Source organism: Filicampus tigris, chromosome 6, assembly GCF_054856515.1.
Source record: "Filicampus tigris isolate MCC_2025a chromosome 6, RoL_Ftig_1.0, whole genome shotgun sequence".
Classification (NCBI taxonomy): domain Eukaryota; kingdom Metazoa; phylum Chordata; class Actinopteri; order Syngnathiformes; family Syngnathidae; genus Filicampus; species Filicampus tigris.
Genome location: NC_141222.1, coordinates 23,643,117 through 23,667,308, shown reverse-complemented (window position 1 = coordinate 23,667,308; position 24,192 = coordinate 23,643,117). Strand labels below are relative to the sequence as shown.

At 39.7% G+C, this 24,192-nt stretch overlaps 3 protein-coding genes across 7 annotated transcripts in view; 1 reads left to right on the top strand and 2 right to left on the bottom strand.

Annotated features, from left to right (window-relative positions):
• Positions 1-1,107: 1,107 nt before the first annotated feature.
• erp27 (endoplasmic reticulum protein 27) lies at positions 1,108-12,102 on the bottom strand. Its single transcript, XM_086034170.1, has 8 exons — positions 11,011-12,102; positions 4,747-4,939; positions 4,127-4,212; positions 3,010-3,147; positions 2,823-2,939; positions 2,342-2,467; positions 1,473-1,670; positions 1,108-1,214 (listed from the first exon to the last, which is right to left on the bottom strand). The coding sequence occupies exons 2-8, from the start codon at positions 4,802-4,804 to the stop codon at positions 1,173-1,175; spliced, it is 765 nt and encodes a 254-aa protein (XP_085890296.1). The 5' UTR covers positions 4,805-4,939; positions 11,011-12,102; the 3' UTR covers positions 1,108-1,172.
• Positions 9,530-11,610, top strand: LOC147146340 (retinal cone rhodopsin-sensitive cGMP 3',5'-cyclic phosphodiesterase subunit gamma-like). Its single transcript, XM_086034171.1, has 3 exons — positions 9,530-9,687; positions 10,840-10,958; positions 11,041-11,610. The coding sequence occupies exons 2-3, from the start codon at positions 10,849-10,851 to the stop codon at positions 11,156-11,158; spliced, it is 228 nt and encodes a 75-aa protein (XP_085890297.1). The 5' UTR covers positions 9,530-9,687; positions 10,840-10,848; the 3' UTR covers positions 11,159-11,610.
• Positions 12,103-13,398: 1,296 nt separating the features above from the next.
• The window catches only part of rbfox2 (RNA binding fox-1 homolog 2), a 38,788-nt gene continuing 27,994 nt past the window's right edge, over positions 13,399-24,192 (bottom strand). For 3 of the 5 annotated variants that reach the window (XM_086033137.1, XM_086033136.1, XM_086033139.1), the window contains 7 exons: positions 23,636-23,723; positions 23,066-23,122; positions 22,818-22,968; positions 21,293-21,338; positions 17,750-17,835; positions 17,078-17,150; positions 13,399-16,494 (listed from right to left, as the gene is read on the bottom strand). In XM_086033137.1, coding sequence (XP_085889263.1) covers positions 16,450-16,494; positions 17,078-17,150; positions 17,750-17,835; positions 21,293-21,338; positions 22,818-22,968; positions 23,066-23,122; positions 23,636-23,723 — 546 coding nt within the window. In that variant the 3' untranslated portion in view covers positions 13,399-16,449. Of the gene's footprint in view, positions 16,495-17,077; positions 17,151-17,749; positions 17,836-20,917; positions 20,955-21,292; positions 21,339-22,817; positions 22,969-23,065; positions 23,123-23,635; positions 23,724-24,192 lie in introns of those variants that run through there. The other 2 variants (XM_086033138.1, XR_015087108.1) reach the window with 2 other exon arrangements.

Genomic DNA, 24,192 nt, shown 5'->3' with positions numbered 1-24,192 from the left:
TCACTCAGAAAAACTCTCCTTGTAAAATTGACTCTTTGTAAAAGTCAATTTTACAAAGAGAGTTTTTGAGTACCTTTTACTTGCACGGTATTAGTATATAGTATATGCACAGTATATAAAACTTTACTCTTTTTTTCAAGTAAATATCACACCAAATATTTTTCAGTGTGCAAGATGCTACATGAGACATCAGTCCATCCATCCATTTGTTTTCTACAGCATATAAGATGAATAGTATATAAATATACCATACTATAATGGTAAATAATGGTGTATGAAATGCATGGATGGATACTATTTGCTGGCTTAAAGCAGAAGTCAACCCAAACATATTTTTTTCAAGAATATGTTTTATCCAAGCCCAATAGTTGAAACAAGGCATTCTGATAAATATTGCGTTTGCGGAATAAGAGTTAATCCACCCGTTCCTAGCCATCTCCGAGGACGGCCATTTTGTCACTTCTGTTGACTGAAAATGACATCACAGTTGCTCAGGTAACGAGCAACCACAGCTCACCTGTTTTCTGAAGCTGAGCCGTGATTGGTAGTTACCTGAGCCCTGAGCAATTGTGATGTCATTTTCAGTCAACAGAAGTGACAAAATGGCCGCCCTCTGAGATGGCTCAAAAGGGGTGGATTTTGCTGCTTAAAGCGGAAGTCAACCCAAACATTTTTTTTTTCAAGAATATGTTCTATGCAAGCCCACTAGTTGAAACAATGCATTCTGATAAATATTGCATTTGCGGAATAAGAACTTTTTAAGATGCGTTCAAATGTATTTACATTCACTTCGTTCTAAAGTAACACGGGGATGACCTTTGACCACTGTCTAGGGCATCCTGTCTTCCTGCTCTGCTGTGTGTCACTCTCAATGAGGCGGTTGTGTTGTGGCCGCGACGGTGACATTTGCGGACAGACTGACAAAGCGTGCCAGCCCGTCTGCAGCTTGTGGCCGCCGACACGCGGTCGGCAAAAGCCGGCCGCAGACGGACTCGCGCTTGCATAAACGGACAAAACAAAACAAGACACACGACGGGTAGACGTGCAGCTGTGCGTGCCGCGAAGGCTCCCGCGCTGCTAGCAACAAAGAAGACGACTCACCGGGAGAACATTTTAAGTTTTTATTGCATTCACTTTACAACAATATGAGTCATTCACATCTTTTAACAGCATTAGAGCTCCGTTTTGGCCTCTGCTCCGGCCTGTTTCGCCTCCTGAAAATACAGCAAATGTCCTTATTACCCACAATTCTTTTCTGACAAATTGTAATCGACTCCGGCTGTAATTTTGTGAGCACGAACATGGGCAGAAGTATCGTGACCCGTTAGGGACTCAAAATGGAAGAAAATATGCCGTTGTCTTGGCCTTTGCAGTTGTTACAACTTCTGCTTAGGCTTTCTACAACACTTTTTTCCACTTTTCAAGGACTCGGTTAAGTCGTTAACTTAAGCTTACTCGGAATGGCAGCTCACCTTCAGTTCCCCTCGCAGGAAAGAGTTGCAGAAGTCTCGCACGCGCTCAGTCGAAATGTCTCCCTCGGGCATCAGCCACTTCATGTCGGAGTCACCATCGTAGATGCCCACTCGCGGGAGGTCCTCAGATTTGAGTCCAAAGTAGCGCAAGGAGCGGAAGTTGGAGTCTTCAGCACCATTGATGAGCACAAACAAGAACTTCAAAGACAGTTTGGTTAGTTTGTTAGGATGATTTTCTCCAGGCATTTGGAGTCATAAAGCACTTGGGCCAAAGTGGAAGCTCAAAAGTGGAACTCCCCTAAAGTTTGGAATTTAATCGTTCATCGCATTCATGGGTGAGCTGGAGACTATCCCAGCTGACTTTGCGGGAGAGGCGGCGTACACCCGGGACTGGTCGGCGGTCAATCGCAGGTCACATATAGACAAACAAGCATTCACACTCACACTTATGGACGATTTTAGAGTATTCAGTGAATCTGACAGGCGTGTTTTTGGGAATGTCGCGGAAGCCCGCACAAGCGCGGGGGGAACATGCAAACAGCACACAGGAGGGCCGCAGCCTGTGATAATAAACATACAACCAGAAATGGAACTTATTGCAAAATAGAGAAGCAGTTCAACCAATTTTGTCTCGGTTGCTCAGCACAATATGGCTTAAGTCAATCAGAAGTAGTTTACTTCTTTTTACCCTTGTATGAATTTTTAAGTGTTGCTTAAAACCTGACCTTTAATAGTCGTCAAAATGTTTTATGATGGTAACAGTTTACATCCATCAAAAACTTTACATTACTGTATTTTCTAAAAGAAGAAATATTTCAAAAATACAAAATGGAGGTCAAACACTCTCTCTGTATTCACTTGATTCTCACCTTGTCCGTGAACTCTGGAGCCAAAGCCGCCAACTGCTCCTTTAGCTCATTAAATTCTTTGCGCCCCTTGTTGGCAAAGAGCAGGAGGTGTGTCTTCACCTCTGAGTTGAAGAGGCCCACAGCTGTCTGAGGAGAGAAAGCGGCATTAGGAAGAGGGGAAAATAGCCAAAGCTTTTTTTCAAGAATATATTCCCAGCGGGCCCACTAGTTGAAACACGACATTCTGATTAATACTGCGTTTGTGGAATATGAGTTAAGCAGCAAAATTCACCCATTTTTAACCATCTCAGGGGGCGGCCATTTTGTCAATTCTGTCGACTGAAAAACGAGCTAAAAACGAGTGGATTAACTCTTATACCACAAATGCAATATTTATCAGAATGCCTTGTTTCAATTAGTGGGTCTGCATAGGACATATTCTTGAAATAAATCTGTTTGGGTTGACTTCCGCTTTAGCACTGCACTGTGCAGGTGGACCCACCACTTGGTTGTATTCTGTCATGTAGCGGACCTCGTTCACAATGATGAAGTTCACAAGACCGTCAGTCTTGAGTTTGTTGGCCTCGGCAATCACAAGGTTCTCTTGATGGTTATCCGCCTGAACAAAACACATCCATGAGCATGGCCACATAATCGCATAATCCACAGTGTTGCGGCCATGTTGGTACCTTTCTGAAAAGGGTGATGGTGTCTGATTTAATGCCATAGTCGGCCCACACCTCTTTCGAACCACAAATGGCCACTGAGACTGAATCCACCTGCTTTGCTGCTGCCACAAGCTCATCGTAGCCATGACTCTCTTCTCCCTACAGTGTCAAAGGTATTGGTTATTTTTTTTTTTTTTTTTCGATTCAACTTGCGAATTGTACAAACACAAATGCAGTGCAACTTTAGTGATTGCAATTTTGAATGACAAACTCTGTCATTCAATAGAAAGTGAACATATGATGAAGGCAGTTTTACTTTATGTTGTAATTGGCTGTTTAAAATTATTGCTAAACTTATGATAGTTTTTTTTTTTTTTTTTTACATCCATCTGGAATCCTCATTTCATTCTCACATGCTGAATCTAAAAAAGGATGGGCGACGAGAGAATTTCTGGACATACTTAAAATTGTCGAAGCCCATCGGAGTCTGTTAAATTCTTTTTCTTCCCTCAAAACCCAAAAGAAAAATGCAACTGGAAACGTGAACGTGGTCGTAACAAAAAGCAAGCGAGGAGGTGAAAAAAAAAAAAAAAAAAAATGCAGGAATGAAAGCAGACATTAAATGGTAGCTATTCTGGAGGCACTATTACACTCTCTGGGAATTCACTTTAAATCCCACGGAAGCCAATAAAAATATGAGTTCATACATGGCTACAAACTATTTTGTTATTCTCTTGAACCCTCGTTACTTTTGTTTACCAGAGACTTAACAGTGCTTCTCCCACAGGCCTTCACATGTGGACTTGCTGTCAAGTGGCCGAGCGTCGTCCCCCGCATTCGGGAGGACAGCCAGAGGGCGCGCAATGTATCAGACGACAAGTCAACCTCTGACCTCACTGCGGCCATGCCAAAGGAGTGGCAACTTGGCAAGGCCCGTGACGTCCCTCTTCCAAGCGTTTTTTTTTTTTTATTTTTTTTTTTTTTTGCCGTCAGACATGCAAACAAACGGCTCAATGTTTGGAGTTCTCGTCGTCTCTTAATTTGGCTCTTCTATGTCTGGTTTGCGGCATGAAAGATATTGTAATACAATGAGTCGTAAAATCGTGCTATTCTGAAATGGCCGTCTCTTTTTACTGACCTCCAGGAATCCAATCACCACCACTTCAGCGGAGTCTATGAAGGCCTCTGCATCTTGGGTGTCGTTTAATCTCGGGAGCGTCACGTCTGAGATGAAAAAAAAAAAATAAAAAATACAATTTCTCTTTACATAAGTCACATCATGCAATTGTTTTATCAATACTGAGCTTTTTTTTTTATGGTTAAAGGGGGAAGTCAACCCAAACATTTTTTTTTTTCAAGAATATGTTCTATGCAGGCCCACTAGTTGACGCAAAAGCAATATGATTCATATGAAATATGAGTTGAGCAGCAAAATCCCCCCGTTTTTAGCCATCTTTGGGTTTCATAACTAATTATAATTAATAAAATAATTACACTCCGGGACCTATTACATAAATTCAAGTGATTCTTTACAAAAAGGCATCTCCGGCTACTGGCCTATCGTGCATTTTAGCTACTAGCTTTTCAGTCACTTTGTAGGTATGCGTTGAGTGAACAGGTGTGAACGTTAAACTTTACAACAACATGAAGATTTTTAAGCCAGTCATTGTCATGTTAATGTCCTATCAGCAGCGAAAAAAAGGTAAAAAAAAAAAAAAAAAAGGTAAAAGCATTGTAGCATTTGGTTTGCAAAATTACCTTTGTCTTTAGCAGTGACGAAAGACACAAGGGTGAAGAAGAACAGCCCAATCAGCATTTTCCCTTTATTTTGGGAGGTCCAGTGGGATTTTCAAAAAACTTTGCAGCCTTTTGACTTGAAGTGTCTCCTCGTGGCTACTGGCGCTGGTGGTGTGCTGTGATAGGAGGTTTCTTGGGAACCAGCCAGCTGTTCCTGATAAGTTTGGGTGCGGGGACATTGGATTACGTGTCGTCGTTGGACAGGAGTGTGAGTTAATAATGATGAGAGTAAGGCATCGCTCTTGCATTTGAATTTTTAACGTACTGTCACGATGTCAATGAAAAATACCCATGAGCTAGCTAAAAAAAATGCGCAGGGTTGGCGGGGGTCAATGTTTTCAGGTCAATGTTGATTTTCACTCATCCAGATCATGGTAACACGTAACACGTGACACGTGAAATCGGGGCCTGTTGAATTGAACACAATTATATTTGATAATAATTGAAATCCCGATTTTTTTTTTTTTCTCCATACAATCATTTATTTTGGGGTGCAAAATAAGAAAATGTTCAAACGTAAAAAATATAAAGACAAATAAATGTAAGTAAGTTACATTTGGACCAAACATAATTTATAAAGTTGGTTATTATAAAATAAAAAAAGGTGCAAATATATAATTTCCTTGTGTAAATAAACGTAGTGCGTTCGATATAAATGCATATTAATAATCGTTTTTTTAAGATTATGCCAATTTTGTAATCATGGAGAGTAATAAAAATGTTTTTGTCGGTTAACAGCAGGAGGCAGTCCTGGATACAATTTCATCTCCTTGAGATGGATGAAAACGGACGGACAAATAATTCTTATTCCACAAATGCAGTATTAATCGGAATACTGTGTTTGGACTAGTGAACATATTGCAAAGAAGATTTTTGACTTAATTTCCACTTTGAGTCACGAATGTGATGCTTTCAACTACATTGCACACCTGGTAAGACCATTTATTTATTTTTTTGCCAGGTTTTATTCAGAATGTCCAATTATGTTGTATAAAGGATAGTTTCACGTAATTATAGTAGTAATTCCCAGAACCATGGATACACGTTGTAATAAAGCAAAAAACAAACTGGCGATCGCGCTCGATGTACTCGAGGGGTGAAAAAAAAAAAGTGGAGCTGAATGTGGCTGACCACAGATCAGCAAAACAGCTGCACTCAACAACAACAACCACTTTAAGGCGAAGTCATCCACATGTTTGGTTTGTAGTCATAAACAGTATCTCTATGACTGCTGTTGCTTCTTAACAGCAGTAAACATGGATTTTGTTCGCCGACAAACACATGGTCACAAGCTGAAGAAACCAAGGCCACCCAAATAGATGCTAATCTCTTACGTCATTTGTTTCTTATGACAACATGTCTTGAGGTAACGTCCAAATCGGGGGCCACCGAGATGCGACCCACACGGGCCTCTCGCTAGCGAACCGGTGATGGGACATTGTGATTTGCGAGGATTGTTGCAGAAGTGATCGTGAAATGAAATGGAAACACTTGTAGGCATTTATAAAAAAAAATATATACATATAGTTCATAGTGTTTTTTTGAGGTACAGGCGACCTGACTTTAATGTCGTTTGGATGGTTTTTTTTAATCTTCATTATTTTGCTTCGCTTTTGCAGTTGTGTTTCAGAGTAGCGACGACGCTGCAGGGATTCCCTGTGTTGGTGCGTTTAATAGTCTCAATCGCAAACCCGACGACAACGGCACAAAACCAAAATGCTCCCGTCAAACGTGGCCATATAACGTGCCCGTGCGCAAATCATATGGCGCAGCAATGAAAACACTTAGACTTGCAAATGAAAACAACATAAGATTCTCCTGCTGCAAAAGTGCTTATACCTCCCCATCAACAGAAAACGGGGAGAGTCAAAGGCACGAACACAACTTAAAAGAGGCAATAACACATTAATGATTAAAGTAGGGGAACACGTCAAAATGATTGTTCCACCCTTTGGCGTTGGAGGATAATAAAAGAGTAAATAATAATAAAAGAACACGTCAGGTATGAAGTCACAAATTTTGTGTGATTATAATGGAGTACAATAAGTACTTCCAAGTTTTCCTGGCCCTGTTACAGATACACATATATATACACATATATACATACATATGACCTACACAGATCAGGCTGGCACATGTCAGCGTGTGAGAAAAGGTCATGATGTAACGCAGGTAAAGCTGGGCTTTTTGGATTACTCTCAATTAGCCGCAGCTATTTTTCCAAGTGTCCCTTATACAATCTAGAACGCCTTAAGTTTACCTTCTGCCGTGTACCAGTAATCCTGAAGCCTGCTCCTGACGCAGCTCGTGCGGGACGCATACATGCAAGTGGAACGTTTGCAGTATGGGTGGGAAACAACATTTTAAAATGGATTTATGGATACCAGTATAACGCGCAGTACTTTTATCTGATTTATAATCATATTCATCACCGACTGAAGTTAAAATTAGCAGCTGGGGTTCTTTGTCCTACAAAGGGGTTGCGGCATTATTAGGATTTGGAAAAACAAGTCCACACTAAAATTGTTTTCGTACTGACCCATCTGGATAAAATCCCAAACCTAATCCTATTATTCAAACCTGCGCGTTGGCAACACAACCAGCACATGACCTGTGAAGAGTTAAACAAACAAAAGCACAGCAGGAGGAGTCATGCTGAGCATTCAAGGACATCAAACGTATTGTTTGAATATTCTGTCATCACTGAGTTGTGACGTGTCTGATTTTCTGCAACAATGATGCCCTTTTTGGAAAACACCAAACATACATTGAATTATGAGTCAGAGTGTGAGTCCTCAATATTTTGTGCATTTATCATATCATCAAACTGTACGACAGTTTGCAAACAATGGGTTTGAATAAAAGTCTTTGCAGTGCAGTTTTTGCATTCACGTCCTTGGTGTGCATCAAGTTTCCAAGGCGGCCATCACTGTATTTATAATGCAAACCCGATTTTGCCCCATGAATTAAACCTATAGGAAGACATTCTAATTTGGTGTATTTTAATATCCTTAACGTTAATTTGCGCAAACTCGTTATTTCACATGTGTGTATCAAACTTCGCATTAACTCATTCACTGCCATTGACGAATTTACTTGTCTCTTCATAGTCAAGCCATTTAATGCCAGGAGTTAATTTATGTAGATTTTTTTTTTTTTTTTTTTTCAAACGTTAGGGTAAAAGAGGGTCTGAAAATGTGTGGCGGTGAAATGAATCAGTGCCAAAATAGTAGCATATCGTCGCTGTCCTGTGAAAAACACGCATGTCCAATTTTGGATTTTTTTTTTTTTTTTTTTCCATTTAATGCGATGTCTAAAAATAAGAAACATTTTTTAAAAAATGGACACAAGTGTTTTTCACAGGACAGCGACGATATGCTCGATTCACTAACGAGGCGATTCAAAAGGTGAATTCTGTTTGAAATTCCTCATTCCTATCAAAAATATTGATAACTGTCTGAAATAGAAAGAGTCCACATTAAAGCAATTCCCCGTTGCTAGATGGCCTCTTCTTGATTTCATGACAGGCCGTCGAATGAATTTGCCCTGCATGTGTGTTAGCCACGTGCAGTGCTGTTGCTCGTGCGTGTGAACAAATGGATCTGCTGTGGGTTGCATGTGGGGTGAGGAACGAAATACAGTACAGGATGATGTCGCAGCATACTGTACTTCCACTGCAGAGTCATTTCAAAACAAGTAATCCCTCTCGTTGTATGGACTGAGGTCACATGGGTTCAGAACTTGTATTGCATGTAAAATGCCAATCCATATTTTTGTACATAATATGAATTAAAAATGAGTAAATGGTTTCTAGCGGCTGCAAATATCAGTTTATCAACTGATTTACATGTAGAGTAATGTCATATAAGAAAAATAAGATGCACTGACGATGATTGATTATTTTGGTGTCAGACCTACTGTGATGATGATTCCAATGAGTTTTTAATTTGTTGTTTAAAGTGAAATTATTTTTGAATATCTCGTAAGAAAAATAATTTATAGGTACAAAACGCTTAAATGGTACAGAAAATGGAAGTAGTTTCTAATATTGACTCTCTTATTGTTGTCAAATTATATTTTAAAATAAATGCTACTTTTGGGCCTTTTTTTTTTTTTAATCAGATTTTTCCCAATGGACACGTTAATAAAAGTGAGTGGTGTTAAAAGCTGTTGTATTATTATGCGTAGGCCACCATATGTTTTTGAAGGTTTGAATTGACTTAAGTTATTCTGAAATTTTGAGCCAGCAGTATTATTAACTAGGGCTGTGCAATTAATCGAAATTCAATTATAACTACGATTATTACACTCCACGATCACAAAATTGCCATAATTGTAAAAAACGATTATTAATATGCATTTATATCCAACGCACTGTGTTTGTTTACACAGGGAAATACATTTGCAACTTATTTCATTTTATAATAACTCATTTGATAAATTTTGTTTGGCACAAAAGGAACTTACATGGTTACAGTGTTTCTAAGAAATGTATTTGTCTTTATATTTTTTACGTTTCAACATTTTCTTGTTTCGTACCAAAAAAAATAAATGATCGTTTGAATAATCGTGATTTCAATTATCACCCAAATAATCATAATGAATATTCTTGGGATAATCGAGCAGCCCTATTATTAACCAACACAAGAACAACAACTTTTTTTTTTTAGTGCCATTCCTGAGTCATGCGTGCTTCCTTATGTAACAGCCATGTTCTCACTTGTTCTGGCCACTAAAATAGCACTGATCCCAATTAGCCATGCCCAATGTGACCACAGAGGTGGATGGTGTACCTGTGCGAGGGGATTAGCAGTTAGCGTATAAAAGAGCTGCTTGGAGAACAAACAGCACTGAAACCCAAAGTGAAGAGCCGAGAAGAAGTGAGACGCTCAGCACCAGCAGGTAAGAAGCAACCTTCTGCTTTACGCGATAGCAAACTTGATAAAATGCCATTTGGACTCTGAAAGGCGACTGTTAAAGTAGTAGCAAACAAATATTTCCTGAGCTGGGTACTTTTTAAAATGTACTTTTTACAATACAATAGGGCTTTCAAAGTTAAAGAATTAACTATGGAGATTAATTAAAATTTTATAACGCATTAAAAAAAAATTAACTCAGTAAATTCAGTTTTATTTACTTCCTGTGGCAGCTGACTTCGGCTCACTTTGCAGCCAAACTCAGAGGAGAGTCACTGTCGCAAAGGCGGACTTTTACATAGTTTTACTTTAAAAAGTTGCTCGATGGCTCATTGGAAAATTACAGAATAATTTGTGCACTTTGCAAAGCCAAATTCAAATACCACATTAGTTTTACATCTTTGGTGTATCGTTCAACAGTTGTATTTTACAGGAAAAGAATTGTATTCAAGGATCAAAGAGAGCTATTAAAACAGTCTTTGAACCGAAATCTACTTTTACTTTTTTTACACATTAATTCTACGATTTTACTCAAGTAAATATTGGTTCCAAGCATTGTAAAAAATTGTAGTTGAAAAATACGATTAATCGCGATCAATTTTGGAAAAGTTTGAGATTAATACATTTTTAAAAATTCATCCCTTGACAGCACTAGTATTTTTTCTTACTGTGTTATTTCTGACTTTAATTTGCCATTTCATTTTATTGTTTTTTAATGTATTGATTTTACCAATAACTATTAGTTTAAGAGTCAATGTCTTAAAATGGGAAGATTTAATTGCCTTATGCTTCATAATAAGATGGAACTTAAAACTGAGAAATCCGGTCAAGCTTCATTCAACATGGCACAATAAAGACCAGAAAACCAGATTAAGTCAGATTTCAATTAGCAGTCTATCATACAAATTACAATATATGCATGTGTGTTTCATTTCAGAATGAGGTAAATTGGAGCTAATATGCCGTTGAGTGTACAATGTGTCACTTGCGGAGTAATCTTTAAAGCCGCCCGGGTGCAAAAATAGATAAATCTGTTTGTGTAACACACATTTAAGACTTAAATCTGCAGGTGAGATCATCCAAGTCTTAGGTCGCTTTGAAGAAAAAAAACTTAACGCCTCTTAAATTGTGCTTCCAGAAATTAACAATGGCAGACGCAGCAGTTGCAACCCCCGCCGACAAGAAGGCACCCCCCAAGTTCAAGCAGAGGACCACTCGCACCTTCAAGAGCAAGGCCCCTAAACCCGGCCAGAAGGGGTGAGTGTATACAATACAGGCCTTACACAGGAAGTGTACCGTGTTTGTGTACCTGTGACGTGACGCCTGCGTGTCCACACAGATTCGGAGACGACATCCCCGGCATGGAGGGTCTGGGCACAGACATCACGGTGGTTTGTCCTTGGGAGGCCTTTGGTGACATGGAGCTCAGTGATCTGGCCAAATACGGAATCGTCTAAAAGGCATCGTCATCTCTTCGGCGCTCCATACCTCACACCTGTTCTCCACTTTCCCCATCACCTCTTGCCCCAAACGACCTGATGTCTTTCTTGTGTTAGGCACAACATGAAACCCTGGGAAACTTTCCAAGTGCCCCAGTGGATCCAAAACCGTTAAAATATGCAAACGTGTTTAAATATGCTTTAACTGAGGACTACCAGGAGGACCACTTTGCACTTATATAAGCACTAACAGCACCTCCCCGCTGCCCATCCTTACCTGCCTTTTAACCCCCTCCCCACTCCACCCTTCTTATTGTACAGCTATTTGTGGAAGAAATATATTTGTATTTTTATGAACTATATGCGAATGGCATATGCGAATGGCAACTTGGACACAGTCTCCTCTGTAGGAATGGGAGTTTCAGTTGAACAGAACTGTCAATAAATGTCCCCAAATAACAAATAACAAATGCGTATGTCTTCTATTCATCTTTCCAATGATATTGGAAGGAATTCCGAGACGAGGCCACCACAGGAGAGGCCCAGGGAAAAAAGTAGACACGGTGGAATTCCCACACCCGGTTCTTTTCATGAATTAGCATTTTAGCATTTGAGTGCATTGCATTAAATATGACAAGTAGAACATACCAAAACTATGGTCGAGAAGAAACAGCGAGTAGAAACTGGGTCGAATCTCCGTCTCCCGTGGGAACAGAAAGTCAGGCAAAGATTAGATAATGGGTTAAAAATCAGTGCCAGACTATGCTATACGATCGAAGCTGCATGCTCTATACGCATGCAACATTGATTCAATTAGTATTTTTTTTTAGCATCGTTCCAGTTGTAATATCCATTACAACTATTTTTTTTAATTATTTCTGCTATTAATCATAAGGTAAGTATCAATCTTAAATTCACAGAAAAGTTCAATTAAATTGAACATTAACGTAGACCACACTAGATGTCATACCATGCCACGATTGCATTGAAGACTAACCAGCGGGTGTCTGCCGCCCCCCAGTGGACAACATTGTCAGTGTTGCCATAAATACCTACCATGCTGGCTCACCGACAGATTGGGGGCCCAGCCAATGACTTTTTTCCCTTTTACTGGTCTTTTGTAAGGATTACCTTTTAACACTCTTAACCATCATACATGTGTGAAAATAAAAGAACCACTATTAATATGGCGTTCATTTTCTGTAGTGCTTGAGCTGGAACGTATTCCCAGTTAATTTGGGTGACTGGCGGGGAATACATACACAACTATGGACAATTTCATTCTTCAAGGAATGTAACATGCATGTTTTTGGAATGTGAGAGGAAGCCAGAGTACCGCAAACTCCGCAGAGGAAGGCTAGAGATGAGATTCAAACCCTGAAACTCACAAGTTGAGGCAGACATGCTGCTCACTAATAACATTAAAACATAAATGATAATAAAACCCAATCTTTAATGACAAAAATAAAATTGGATACGTGAGGTGCATCGGCACATTGTTTAACACTCATTACATACAGTAAGTGAAAAAAGTTAACTACTAAAACTCAAAAATAAAAAATAAAGTACAAACTGTTTTTTATGTCAATTGTAATCTTAATGTCAGTTTAACCGTAGTCCGTAACATCAAGAGTTAATCGTCTTAACGGGGCTGCATGCTACTTTTTGTAGGTGTTGCAAAAAAAAAAAAAAGCAAAAAAAAAAAAAAAAAAAAAGCTGAAACATCCACAGCTAATCATTTGATGCTTGGTGAACAGAGGTCGGACACATCTCATGAAATTGACACCAAAAACCCCAAAATGTGACCTCATGTTTACATAAATGATGATAGGAGTAAAGAATTTTTTTCATCCTACTCCTTTTCAAATATGTACATTTTAACTTGATTTTTACATGATTTTATTTAAATCAAATAATCAGTCAAAATCTGCAAAGACTGAATCGAGGCAACTGGACTTTATTTTTTCGTTTGTTGAAAATGTTTCACCTTTAAACTTCATCTCTAAATGTCTCAAGAGTGGGCCTAACGAGTAGTTTTGCCACCAGTCAAGTAAACAAGTCAGTTTGACAGCAATGACTAAACAGCAACTTTCATATTAAAGGTGAAACATCTTCAACAAATAAGAAAAGTTCAGTTGCCTTAGTATAAGACAACGTCTGGTCTTTGTTAGCATAGCAGGAGTCAATACATTCAGATTTTTTTGCTTTAATTCGTCAATAGAACCCCCCCCCCCCCCAAAAAAAAAAGACAAGGCATATCACAACAAAACAATTTAATATAAAACATTTTAAATGGACAGTCAATAACAACAAAAAAAACAAAAACAAAAGAAAAACAATGGCAGTCAAAGGGGAGAGTGGGGTTGGGGGTTTTGAGTTTCAAGCAATCATGATGAAAGAGGAGCCACTTCTAATTGTTACTAGAATAGAGTGGCAGGAGAACCGTCACTAAATCAAGCTGCCATACTTCTTTTTTTTTTTTTTTTTTCTTTCCTCCAGGTCGCCACACCGTGTTGTATCCACCAACGTCCTAATTGCTAGCTGTCATCGGCCATAGCGTTAATTTAGAACGCGAGGAAAGATGCAAATGTCTCAGATGTCAAATACAAAAGACACAAGTTTCATGCAAAACTTTTTTTTTTTTTGTTAGACTTGACAATTAATCGCTCATGCTGGTTTGTCCATGCCTTGACTGAACACATTTGAGAGCACCTTGCAGTTGGTTAACTAGAATGTGCTGAGGACTCTTGTTAGCATATTTGACTAGTCCTTTTTTTTTTTTTTGTATAGTCCAGAACACATTCTATAGCTGAATGGAGATATTTAATTAATAAAGAAATGACTTCTTTTTTTTTTTTTATGAGCAGCACATACATAAAAAAATGTAATAAGAGAAATCGGCCAGGTTTCACACACAATTTAAAACAACCTGATGTGTGCAGCTTTGCACATTTGAAATGTTCAGAGTCTGCTTTACAAAATGTGACATTGAATTAAACCAAAGTAGTGCTTTCCACCATCTCATTCAAGTCACCTGAAAATGTGGACATAAGGAAAATAACATTCGGTATATTGTGATGTATGGTCAAATATCATGCTAAATAACCCCATAAAAAAAACAACAGTCTGCTAGTGTTACATGCATACCATCAGTTCTCCTCTTAGTATGATTTCCTCAAGACGTTCACTCAGAATTAAAAAAAAAAAAAAAAAAAAAAAAAAGCTTGAAATTTAACTTGCACCTTTTTAGGAGGAACAACACTTGCGGATATAAAAAAAAAAGAACACAAAGTAAATAAAGACAGCAAAAGGATCATCAAGGATTATGACATTAACAAAGATAATATATTTATACATATATTCCAAAAAATGTGCTTTCTACAAATCTTTGGAACAAAAACAAAAAGCCAAAAAAGCCACATTTGGAAATATAGAATACAATAGTATAGAAATATGCACAATAGTATGGTGTTTTGCATTTAAATATTTTTCATTAAATTGACAGGAATCTCTCTCTCTCTCTCTCTCTCACAATTTTGTTTTTAAGGAAGACTTAATCAGCGTTGGTGATGTTGCTCTTTAATTATGGAGCCTGAGGGAAGAATCTACTGTCTACACGATGAATACTTGAAATAGTAGATTCAAAGCAAAACAAAAAACAAAATAGCTACTCCCGAAAAGAGTGCCGTCAGCGTAGTGTTGTACTTTTTGTGTGCCGCGGCACACGCACAGAATGGGGTGACATTCCGTGCCTGACGAGCGAACTGGAGAGATGTGAAATATGGCCAAGAGGGAAAAGATTACTTTGCAGATGCTTATTTTCACTTCTCAAGGTCTCAACATATTCTAATGAGGATTTAGTAGGATCTCATATAAAAACAGAGTGTAATTAGTAGAGGCAAAAATTTAGCTTGCTCGAAAGTTAATTTTTAAATGAGTGATAAAAAAAAAAAAAACACCCCTCTTACACTCTATTATTTGTTCACTCCACTTAAATAGACACCGTGCCCCAATTAATCACAGAAATAATTAATATCTCCTTTCTGCCTTCAGATGGCACCCTTAGGTGGTTGTAATAACCTTAACTATGTACGACTGACACCACCACATATCACGGGAGACATCCTTTCCCCAGCAAACGCCATCTAGTAGGTGGTTTCGCACAGTTAACATTTCGAGTGGAGTTGGCTGCTGCTGTCTGGCCAAGTGGAGCAAAAGCGTTTAACAATGTCCTGAAACACAAACACCCACCTGACGTCCAGCAAATGATAAGAAACGCAGCTTCAACCTTCAACGAGGGAGCCCTGTACGAATTGATATAGTTGCTACAATACATATTTGTTATCACATATATATTTGAATCAGTTATTTGCAGATAAAATGCTTTAAACTTAAAATAATGCAACTGTACAAATAACAAAGCGTTGAACCCTACTATTAGTTGAGACACTAAACCATGTCATGGCCCTTATTTGAGGGTCGAGGGAGTTAGTAAGCTTTTCCGTCATTTCAACAGTTTTTTTTGTTTTTGTTTTTTTTAACCATATCCTACCAAATTCTGGATGAGAACACGTTGGGCCAAAACCTAGCTAGCAAAGTGTAGCTGATGCCAAGAAAAAAGAAAAAAAAATGACTATAGGGATAATAATTCAAATGATTATAAATTTGGTAACTTTGACTCTAAACTAATTTATTTGCATATCATAATTTAAAGGTTCACCGTTTCCATGTCGTGAGAAAACTTGAGGTAAGGACCAGTGCTAAGTAAGCCTCCTCTCCCTCAGCTTTCAGTCGTCTTTCCAAGCTGCCATGTTCAGTCTCTGCGCCCGCCGAGTGGCAATCCGCTCCTTGACTATGGAGTCACAATCCATCAGCGAGCTTTTTTTTTTTTTTTTTTTACTAGCGTCCTACTGCCACAGTCGAGCTTGAGCGTGCATGTCATTCTCAAAGATGTCAGGAAAAAAGATTCAAAGGGAAACGGAAACAGCCTTTGGAAGAACATCTGGGCTCCATCACAAGCCTTGTGCTGCCGATAGCGGAAGGACCGAGAAGGGGGACTATAATACAGCCGTGCAATAAGGGAAGGTGGCTATTTTTGCCTTGTTTTCTCTCTCGGTATATTTCTTTTTAATGGAAAGGCCACCCATCAGTCTTCCTCTATTTCTGTGTATATAAGAAAACACGGGGCGTCTCTGGGGATGGGAACTTGGTGTGGTTGAGTCCAAGCTGGGTGCAGTCCACTTTCACAACAACAGATGGAGCACTTTCAGATTAAGTCGCTGCAAGGGCTCCTGGGAAATGTAGTGTCTTTAATAAGGGGTGAATCTACTGTAGCCCCCCCTGTACAGCGTGGCCTGCGAACAATAACATTTAGTCAATGGAGGAGTTCAGAAAGTAAGGGTTGACACTGTCTGATTTCAAATGCACTTAAATAGGATTTTATTTTGGAAGAAATATATGAACGCATCATTGCCCAAATCTATTTTGAAGGTTTTTCTCAATGCTAAATATATCAACTAATTAACATAACTCTTATAATAATTGAAAGCTGCACATTTCTATTGTTTTTTTTGCTCGAGTCCAAACATTACCTTTCATATATGCACCATCGAAATTCGGCAAGTACAACACCTACTTGCAAGCTAGCTGATTTTACTGACAGGGCTTTTTTTTTTTCTATATACCGTACATAATCTTTTTGGCCAGTGTGTGAACTACAAAAACTGTAGATCCGACCCACCCAACCAATAAATTCATGGAGTCCACGAAAGGAAATCTGTACCAAATTTATAAAACGTTGAGATATTGCTAGCATCTTTGTAATCAAACCCTTTCAAAAATGAAAGACTGGACAAACCATTTTCCTTGACTTCAAAATGAGCTACCCGTCAATTTGATGTGTGCATTTGTAATAATACGATGATGCAAGTGACTTACCATGGCTCCAACACCATAAGCAGCTGGGGCAAGTGCAGCATGGTAGGGGTCAGCTGTGTAGACTCGTCCGTAGCTTCAGGGAGGGGAGGGGGAAGCATGTTTGTTTTTTAATTTAACATTATACAAAAATGAAAACAACACACACTATCAGCAACAGGCTAGGTCCAACAGGAGAATATTTAGAGCAGAACCCCCCCCCCCAAAAAAGTCTTACATTTTCCCTGCTTTGATTTTTTAAAATTGTATTTTTATTCTTTATTTTTTTATATTAGCGACAGAGGCGTTGTGTTTGGTCATTTTCTGTTCCTGCCATCTCTCCCTGACCTTCTTTTCTTTGTAGGGCAGCAGATAATTTCGCCCCAAGTTTCAGACTAAGCAGCATCCCAAAATAGAGTGAGTGTTCCTTTTGCCCAAATTTTGAGAGTATGGCAAGAAACTACAGCATGTTGAGATTTTTTTTTTTTTTTTTATAAATCGACGAATATGTTACAGTCACACCGAATCCATTAGCTGCGCAGTAGCTTTACATTGTCTGATGGGAGCGGTGGAGTGTGATGCAACAGACCCAAATGTAAAGAGAAAAACACAAAGTGTGATGTAGTCCCCAAGTTGGTTGGGATTAAAATGCCAACGAGTAAACGAGTGTGTAAATCAGCAGGTCGGCCCGCTCACCTGTCACTGTAAGCTGCCGCCGCCGCCGCCGCCGCGGGTGTGGCTACGGCTGTCGGCTGGGCGTAACGGTACGCAGCGTAGCCTCCCTGTCACGAGGCAATGAGAAAGGGGAGGAAGACGAGGGTCGGGTGCGGGGTAGAGAAAGACGTTTGTTAAAATCTTGCTCGACGTTGCGCCCGCAAGTAAGAAGCCACCAGCCAACTACAGGGTTGCAGTGTGAGGGAAAGGAGAAAGCTTAACGAGCAGACAGTCAGCAAAAGACTAATCTGGTGCAGCATTCACAAGGATGTAGCTCAGGCTCTGTGTGGCTCTCTCCCTCCATGACTAACCCACGCAAAAAGATCCACAAATTGTGCCTACTGTGTCCTTTTCCTCCCCATTAAGTTGGACATGGAGGGAGAATCGTTCTTAATATGTGACCCTACCAAAAAACATACAGTTAAAGAAAAGCAAACAGATGGAAAGGTGTCATTTGTACACTATGGACACACAAAGACACAACAGGTGTGCATTTCTCGCTCACACACGCATACATAAAAAAACAACCTCAGGTGGCCAAGCGACCAATCACAGACACAGCATGCTTTCCCCCCAAACTCTGATGGGAACAGTTTATTAGATCAAACATCCCTTCCATCAACACAGAAGTGCTGCATTCTAGCCTAAAGATCAGTCACGACCAAATCCCCGCATTCAGGAGCAGCACACACGTTTGCGTCGTATTGGGGTAGACCGGACCCGCCGACGTGAGGGAAAGGAGGGGGCAAGAGAGAATGTGATTTAGGAAGGAGGTGAAGAAGAGGTTAACTGAGGAATAATGAGGGGGGGGGGGAAAAGGATGGTGGATTTGAGAATATTTCCAAAAAGAAATATAAAGAGTGAGGGGGAGGAGGATTTAAGGGTTGGGGTGGGTCAGCCTTATAAGTACGGTACGTGTGCATGCCGACACTGATTTGAGTTAGCATGCCATAAAGTGAAACACACAGGGAGACTCCTGGAAGGGGTCAGAAGCAGCTTAATCACCAAAAATAATAACAGAACACCTCAAATTGTTCCACTCATTTCGTTTCCTGCCGTGTCTTCACTCGTGGATTTTTGTTATCCGGCGTATGCACCTTTATACATCTGTATACTGTGCAATTTTCGCAATTGGCGCTACTTCAACATATAACACTGATGCATTTGTATGCTTAAACATTCTTACTACGAGGGGTGGAAACGATTGGTTGACTAGTCATCTTTAGTACGTCGCTTGAAGTCGACTAATTGCTAATCATGTGTTTTTGACATGCCGTCTTCCAATTGGCCAATTTAAAGGGACTCGCCAGTTAGCTGCCCTCGGCAGACTATAACGCTCCGGTAAGCAGAAAAATGTCCAAGCAACAACAGTCTTCAAACGTCTGTGTGGGTACAAACAAGCTGGTTGTGGAAGAGCGTAGCGGTTAGCCTCGCAACGGTGTGTTAACATAGTAGAAGTAGCCGTAGCAACTTCCGTGTCGATAAAATATCGCTGCGTCTATTTCCACTTTAAACGTTAGCGTTACTTCATGTATTTTTCCCGTTTGCGCTGTTACGTCGCGTTAACACTTCCTAAAGGAAATACAGACCAGTTCAGTCTTGCGCCCACCATGTCTTTCGCTCGCTCTGCTTCTACTAGCTTCCGGGAATAACAGAAACATGTATACAGACGTCAAAGACATGCGCGGTAAAGACGGTTCGTTCCAAACTTTCGGAGTTAGTGTTTTCATGCCGATTATTAATCGACATAAACCTCCACTCTCGTTCGGAACAAAAATCTTGATTGGAGTGTGCTTGATCGGATCAGAATATTCCGATTGACGTGTGTACATGAAGCATTTTTATTCCGATCAGGCTTTTAATAGAAATGCTTACCGGTAATATTTTTATTAGCCTGGCAACGACGTTGCAACGATGGCAACGCTACGCTATGGAACACAAGATGTGACCGGCTAGCTTGTTGAAGAGAAAAACATGCGCACGGCTCCCACCAATTACAACAACTACATTCAGTGCAACGGTGACTTGTATTTTTTAATAATTTGTTTTTATTTTTTTCTATGCCAGCCCGTCAAAATATGTTTTTACGTAAAATCAGTCCATAGCGCAAACAAAGGTTGGCGACTGCTATACTGTACTAAAAAAAGAAAAAAAACCCACCAATGACGTTATTGGTTTTCAGACTTCAACTCTACTATGATTGTGTTTGAAGTCGTTCAACCCTTACTTAGTTACTTTATCATTTAATTATTTTGAGGCAAGGGGTGGAGTACAGTAGCATTTGCACTCACCACTCACTTTATTAGGCACACCTGCCCAGTTTCAAAAGATCAGCAAGAACTACTGTTCAGCTTTGATTGAGACTGCCCACAGGGAATCAATTTAATAATTTCCAATAACACCATTTAACGGTCGATTCCCGCTCAGTGACAGTGTCTATGTGTGCCCTGCGACTGGCTGGCGACCAGTTCGGGGTGTAGTCTGCCTTCGCCCATTGACGGCTGGGATAGGCTCCAGCAATTCCCCGCGACCCTGTATAGGATAAGCGGTTTGGAAGATGACATGACCATTTAACGGGTTATTATGGCAGCTGTAGTTTGCGCTATTGTACTCACTTTCTTTACTATATTACACTGTTTAAAAAAATTACAAACATTACCGTTATTTTTTTGTACTACTTAACAGGTTTCCATGATAGTTTACTTCTATATCAATACAAACTGCAATCACCACGTTATAAAAGGGTTATAAAATAAAACCTGGTAAGAGACGGTAAAAATGTGATTTTTTTTTTTTGTTTGTCTCTCCCTTTTAAAAAATTAAAAATAAAAAAATAAAATAAAGTCGAAAATACTCCCACTACAAAATAACCCATCGAAGCTTTCATTTCATCAGCTATTTTTATCAACGTGAATTTAGTACTCAATATTCCAGTTGGGCTCGCACGCATGTATAATATCCATCTCCTCCCTGGTGCAAAACATTTTCTCCCCCTTCCGCAACTCCACCCTTGTCAGAATTCAGTGAGTTAGTAGAAGAAGACAGAGAAGGCATCTCAATCTCAGATGGTCAAAAAATGTCTAGCAGCACGCAGTCATTGGCGACGAGGAGGATGCACACTGGCTCTCGCGTGGAGAGTGTCAACCCTACCTGAGGCAATCTGCCACTAATGTCCTGAAACACTAGTCTACAGAGAGAACAGAAACAGCTCTTGTCAACCTGTTCGCGCACTCGCACGCACCATTACGCACTCGTAATCGTAATGGTACACAACTCACAAAAGCACAGAGGCAAACCCTACAGGACGACACTCATGAATGTGCAAGCATCTGCACGTTATGTGAAATTTGTTTCATTTGTAATAGTGACTTTTTACGGATTCGGTGTGATGCCGAAAACACTCCGGTACGTGTCTGAGTGGGTTTGGTCTGTGCCATTGTCACACTTGAAAACCTACAGGCAAGAGGGGTCGAAATAATAGGGAGGAAAGGGTGCGGCAGCGGGCGGAGCGACACTTATACTTACATAAAGATCGGTGGCACCGTAAAAACCGTCCTGATAGGCCATCACGCTGAGAGAGAGAGACAGAGAGAGAGAGAGAGAGAGAGAGAGGAGAGCCAAGAAAGGAAAAAATAGCAGTGGTGGGGGTTGGAAACAAACCAGGAAGGGCGTGGGAATAAAAATAAGAGAGGGGGCGGGGGGGTGGTGGATGTGATGTGCCATCATATGGCCAATGTAGGGAAGAAAAAAAAAAATTCCAAACAGGTTGTGAGAGAGAGAAGAGAAAGAAAGGTGAGATTATTACACACCGTGCAACATGCAAGAAAAACAATACCACCTCATTGTACACAAATGCACTAAGAAGTAGGGATGGACCGATTATCGGCCGGGACGATTATCGGCACCGATATCTGCCTTTTTGACAAATATCGGCATCTGCCTTTTTTAAAACTCTGCTGTTCGATAATAAATCAATTTAAAACTGTGGAAATCAAAACAAAGATATGTGAAAGTTTAACATTTCTGTAATTTTGAATTTTTGATATACTGTAGAAAACTACATGGAGCTATTGCTTGTTTTCCTTTATCCTTTTTAAGACATGCTGACAATCGTGGGTTCTCCCAGAACTTTTTGTTAGAATTATATAACAGAGATGTATACTGTCAAAAATGTCTTGAAATAATGATTTAAAAAAATAAAAAATAAAAAAACACCCCGATTATGCAAACCTGAAACATTTTTCAATAAACATGCTTGAAGAGGGAAGTCAACGCAAACATTTTATTTCCCCAAGAATATGTTCTATGCAAGCCCACTAGTTGGAATAGGGCATTCTGATAAATATTGCGTTTGTGGAAAAAGTGTTAATCCACTCGTTTTTAGCCATCTCTGGGGGCGGCCATTTTGTCTTCTGTCGACTGAAAATGACATCACAACTGCTTAAAACGACCAATCATGGCTCAGATTCAGAAAACAGGTCAGCCGTGATTGGTCGTTGTGAGCAGTTGTGATGTCATTTTCAGTCAACAGAAGACAAAATGGCCGCCCCCTGAGATGGCTAAAAACGAGTACATTTTGCTGCTTAACTTATATACCACAAACGCAAAATTAATCAGAAGGCCGTGTTTCAACTAGTGGCCCTGCTGGGAACATATTCTTGAAAAAATTATGTTTGGGTTAACTTCTACTTTAAAAACGTTACAACAAAGTAATTTTTTCTTTAGATTTTGATGCCAATATTTTCCTTTTCACCAAAAATGAATGTGGGCTCCAAATATCGGTTACCGGCCTCCTTGACTACTAATAATTGGTATCGGTATCAGCCCTGAAAAAAGCATATCGGTCTATCCCTACTAAGAAGTTACATCAGCTGCTCACTTTGCTGAAGATCACATTATTACCAGATTGGGGATACAAAGAAATGGTATTTGAGCTCAGCAAAGCCCCAAAGTGTCACATAAACACATAAAACACACAACATTGCACATAGGTGACATTTTGTCCAAACATGCTTTTTAACTGTATGACTAAGCAAAGAGAGGTGTTCACCCAGGGTAGGCGGGGATGGCAGGTTGCGGCACAGCCGCCCTGACCGCACTGTAGACGGGCCGTGCACGACCCCGCAGATGAGCACCGCGGAAGGTCGCCGCGGCCGTGGAGGCGGCCGCTGCCGCTGCGGCTGGGTACGGAAAGCCGGGCACTGATTGAAAAACAAAACACAGGTGCGAGAACAACAATAAACGTCAATCGGGAAATATTTGGACGCATCGACTCATTTCCGAATCTGGTAATCATACCCGTGTAGAGCTCAGGGCTGTACATGGCTCCCATCACAGGACTTAACTTCCAGCCAGCTGAAGACGAACATAAAAGGAAGTAACATTTCAACAAAATCACAGATCAACCACACCGGAGCCAGATTATTATTTTAACATGAACATGCACAATAGAAGAGTAAACAAACACATACATAGGGTATTTTATTTTTCGTTAACACAAACTTTGAGTTCCACCAGTATTTTTCTTTTATCTACGCCATACTGACAACAATTTTATCTAATCTAGTTGTACAACACAGCAAGGTATAAGCCTCATTCACCTTTTCAGACCATCTTTTACCATAACGTTTGAAACAAAAAGAAAAAAATATATAAATAAATTCCTGGGATTGAATGGCTGGACTATGAAAAGGCAAATATGTCCTTGGCAGTGAATGAGACCTAATTATTAAATGAATACCTCTCTGAGTGTCAATCAAAACTGGACATTAATATGTTTGTAAAGGCTGAACGTGTTCAAGAACGTGTGGCTGATCAGTGTAAATGATTCTGTTTTGTGCAATTATAGCGCAAAAAGATTTGCAATACCATATGGTAGAGCTGCAAGACCCTCTCCGTTGGAGTACGGGGTCGTCATCTTCTTGTTGGTCATCACTCTGGCTGTGGCATTGTTAACCTACACAAAGGAGAAACCGCATTGTTCACTCAATATTCAGAAAACCGAGACTAAATCAAGTATTTCAGGTTATCTTAAATTGAATAAGGTTAAGAACTAGCTTATAGCGAGTTGTCGTTATCCCTTCATAATTGTCTCTTGACTTGGTTAATTCTGTTGATGAGCAGCAATGGTATTTGATGCATGCGTTTCTTTTGTAGGAGAGACATTGAAAACAAGGATCCCGTTGAGTAGTCAGGCAGTTTGCACACAAACAATGCAACCAAAAGGCACACAACAAATATTTCAGAAAAAAAAAAAAGGGCATTCAAAAAAGGAAATCCAAGATTATTGCATGGCTATACCTTTGAAAAAAAAGGAGGGGAAAAGAAGGTGAATTAAGCAGCAGAGTCATCAGTTGAACACAATGCAAAAGGAAATTTAAAAAAAATATATTCAAATACAAAAAGTACACACAGCCAATCAAGAG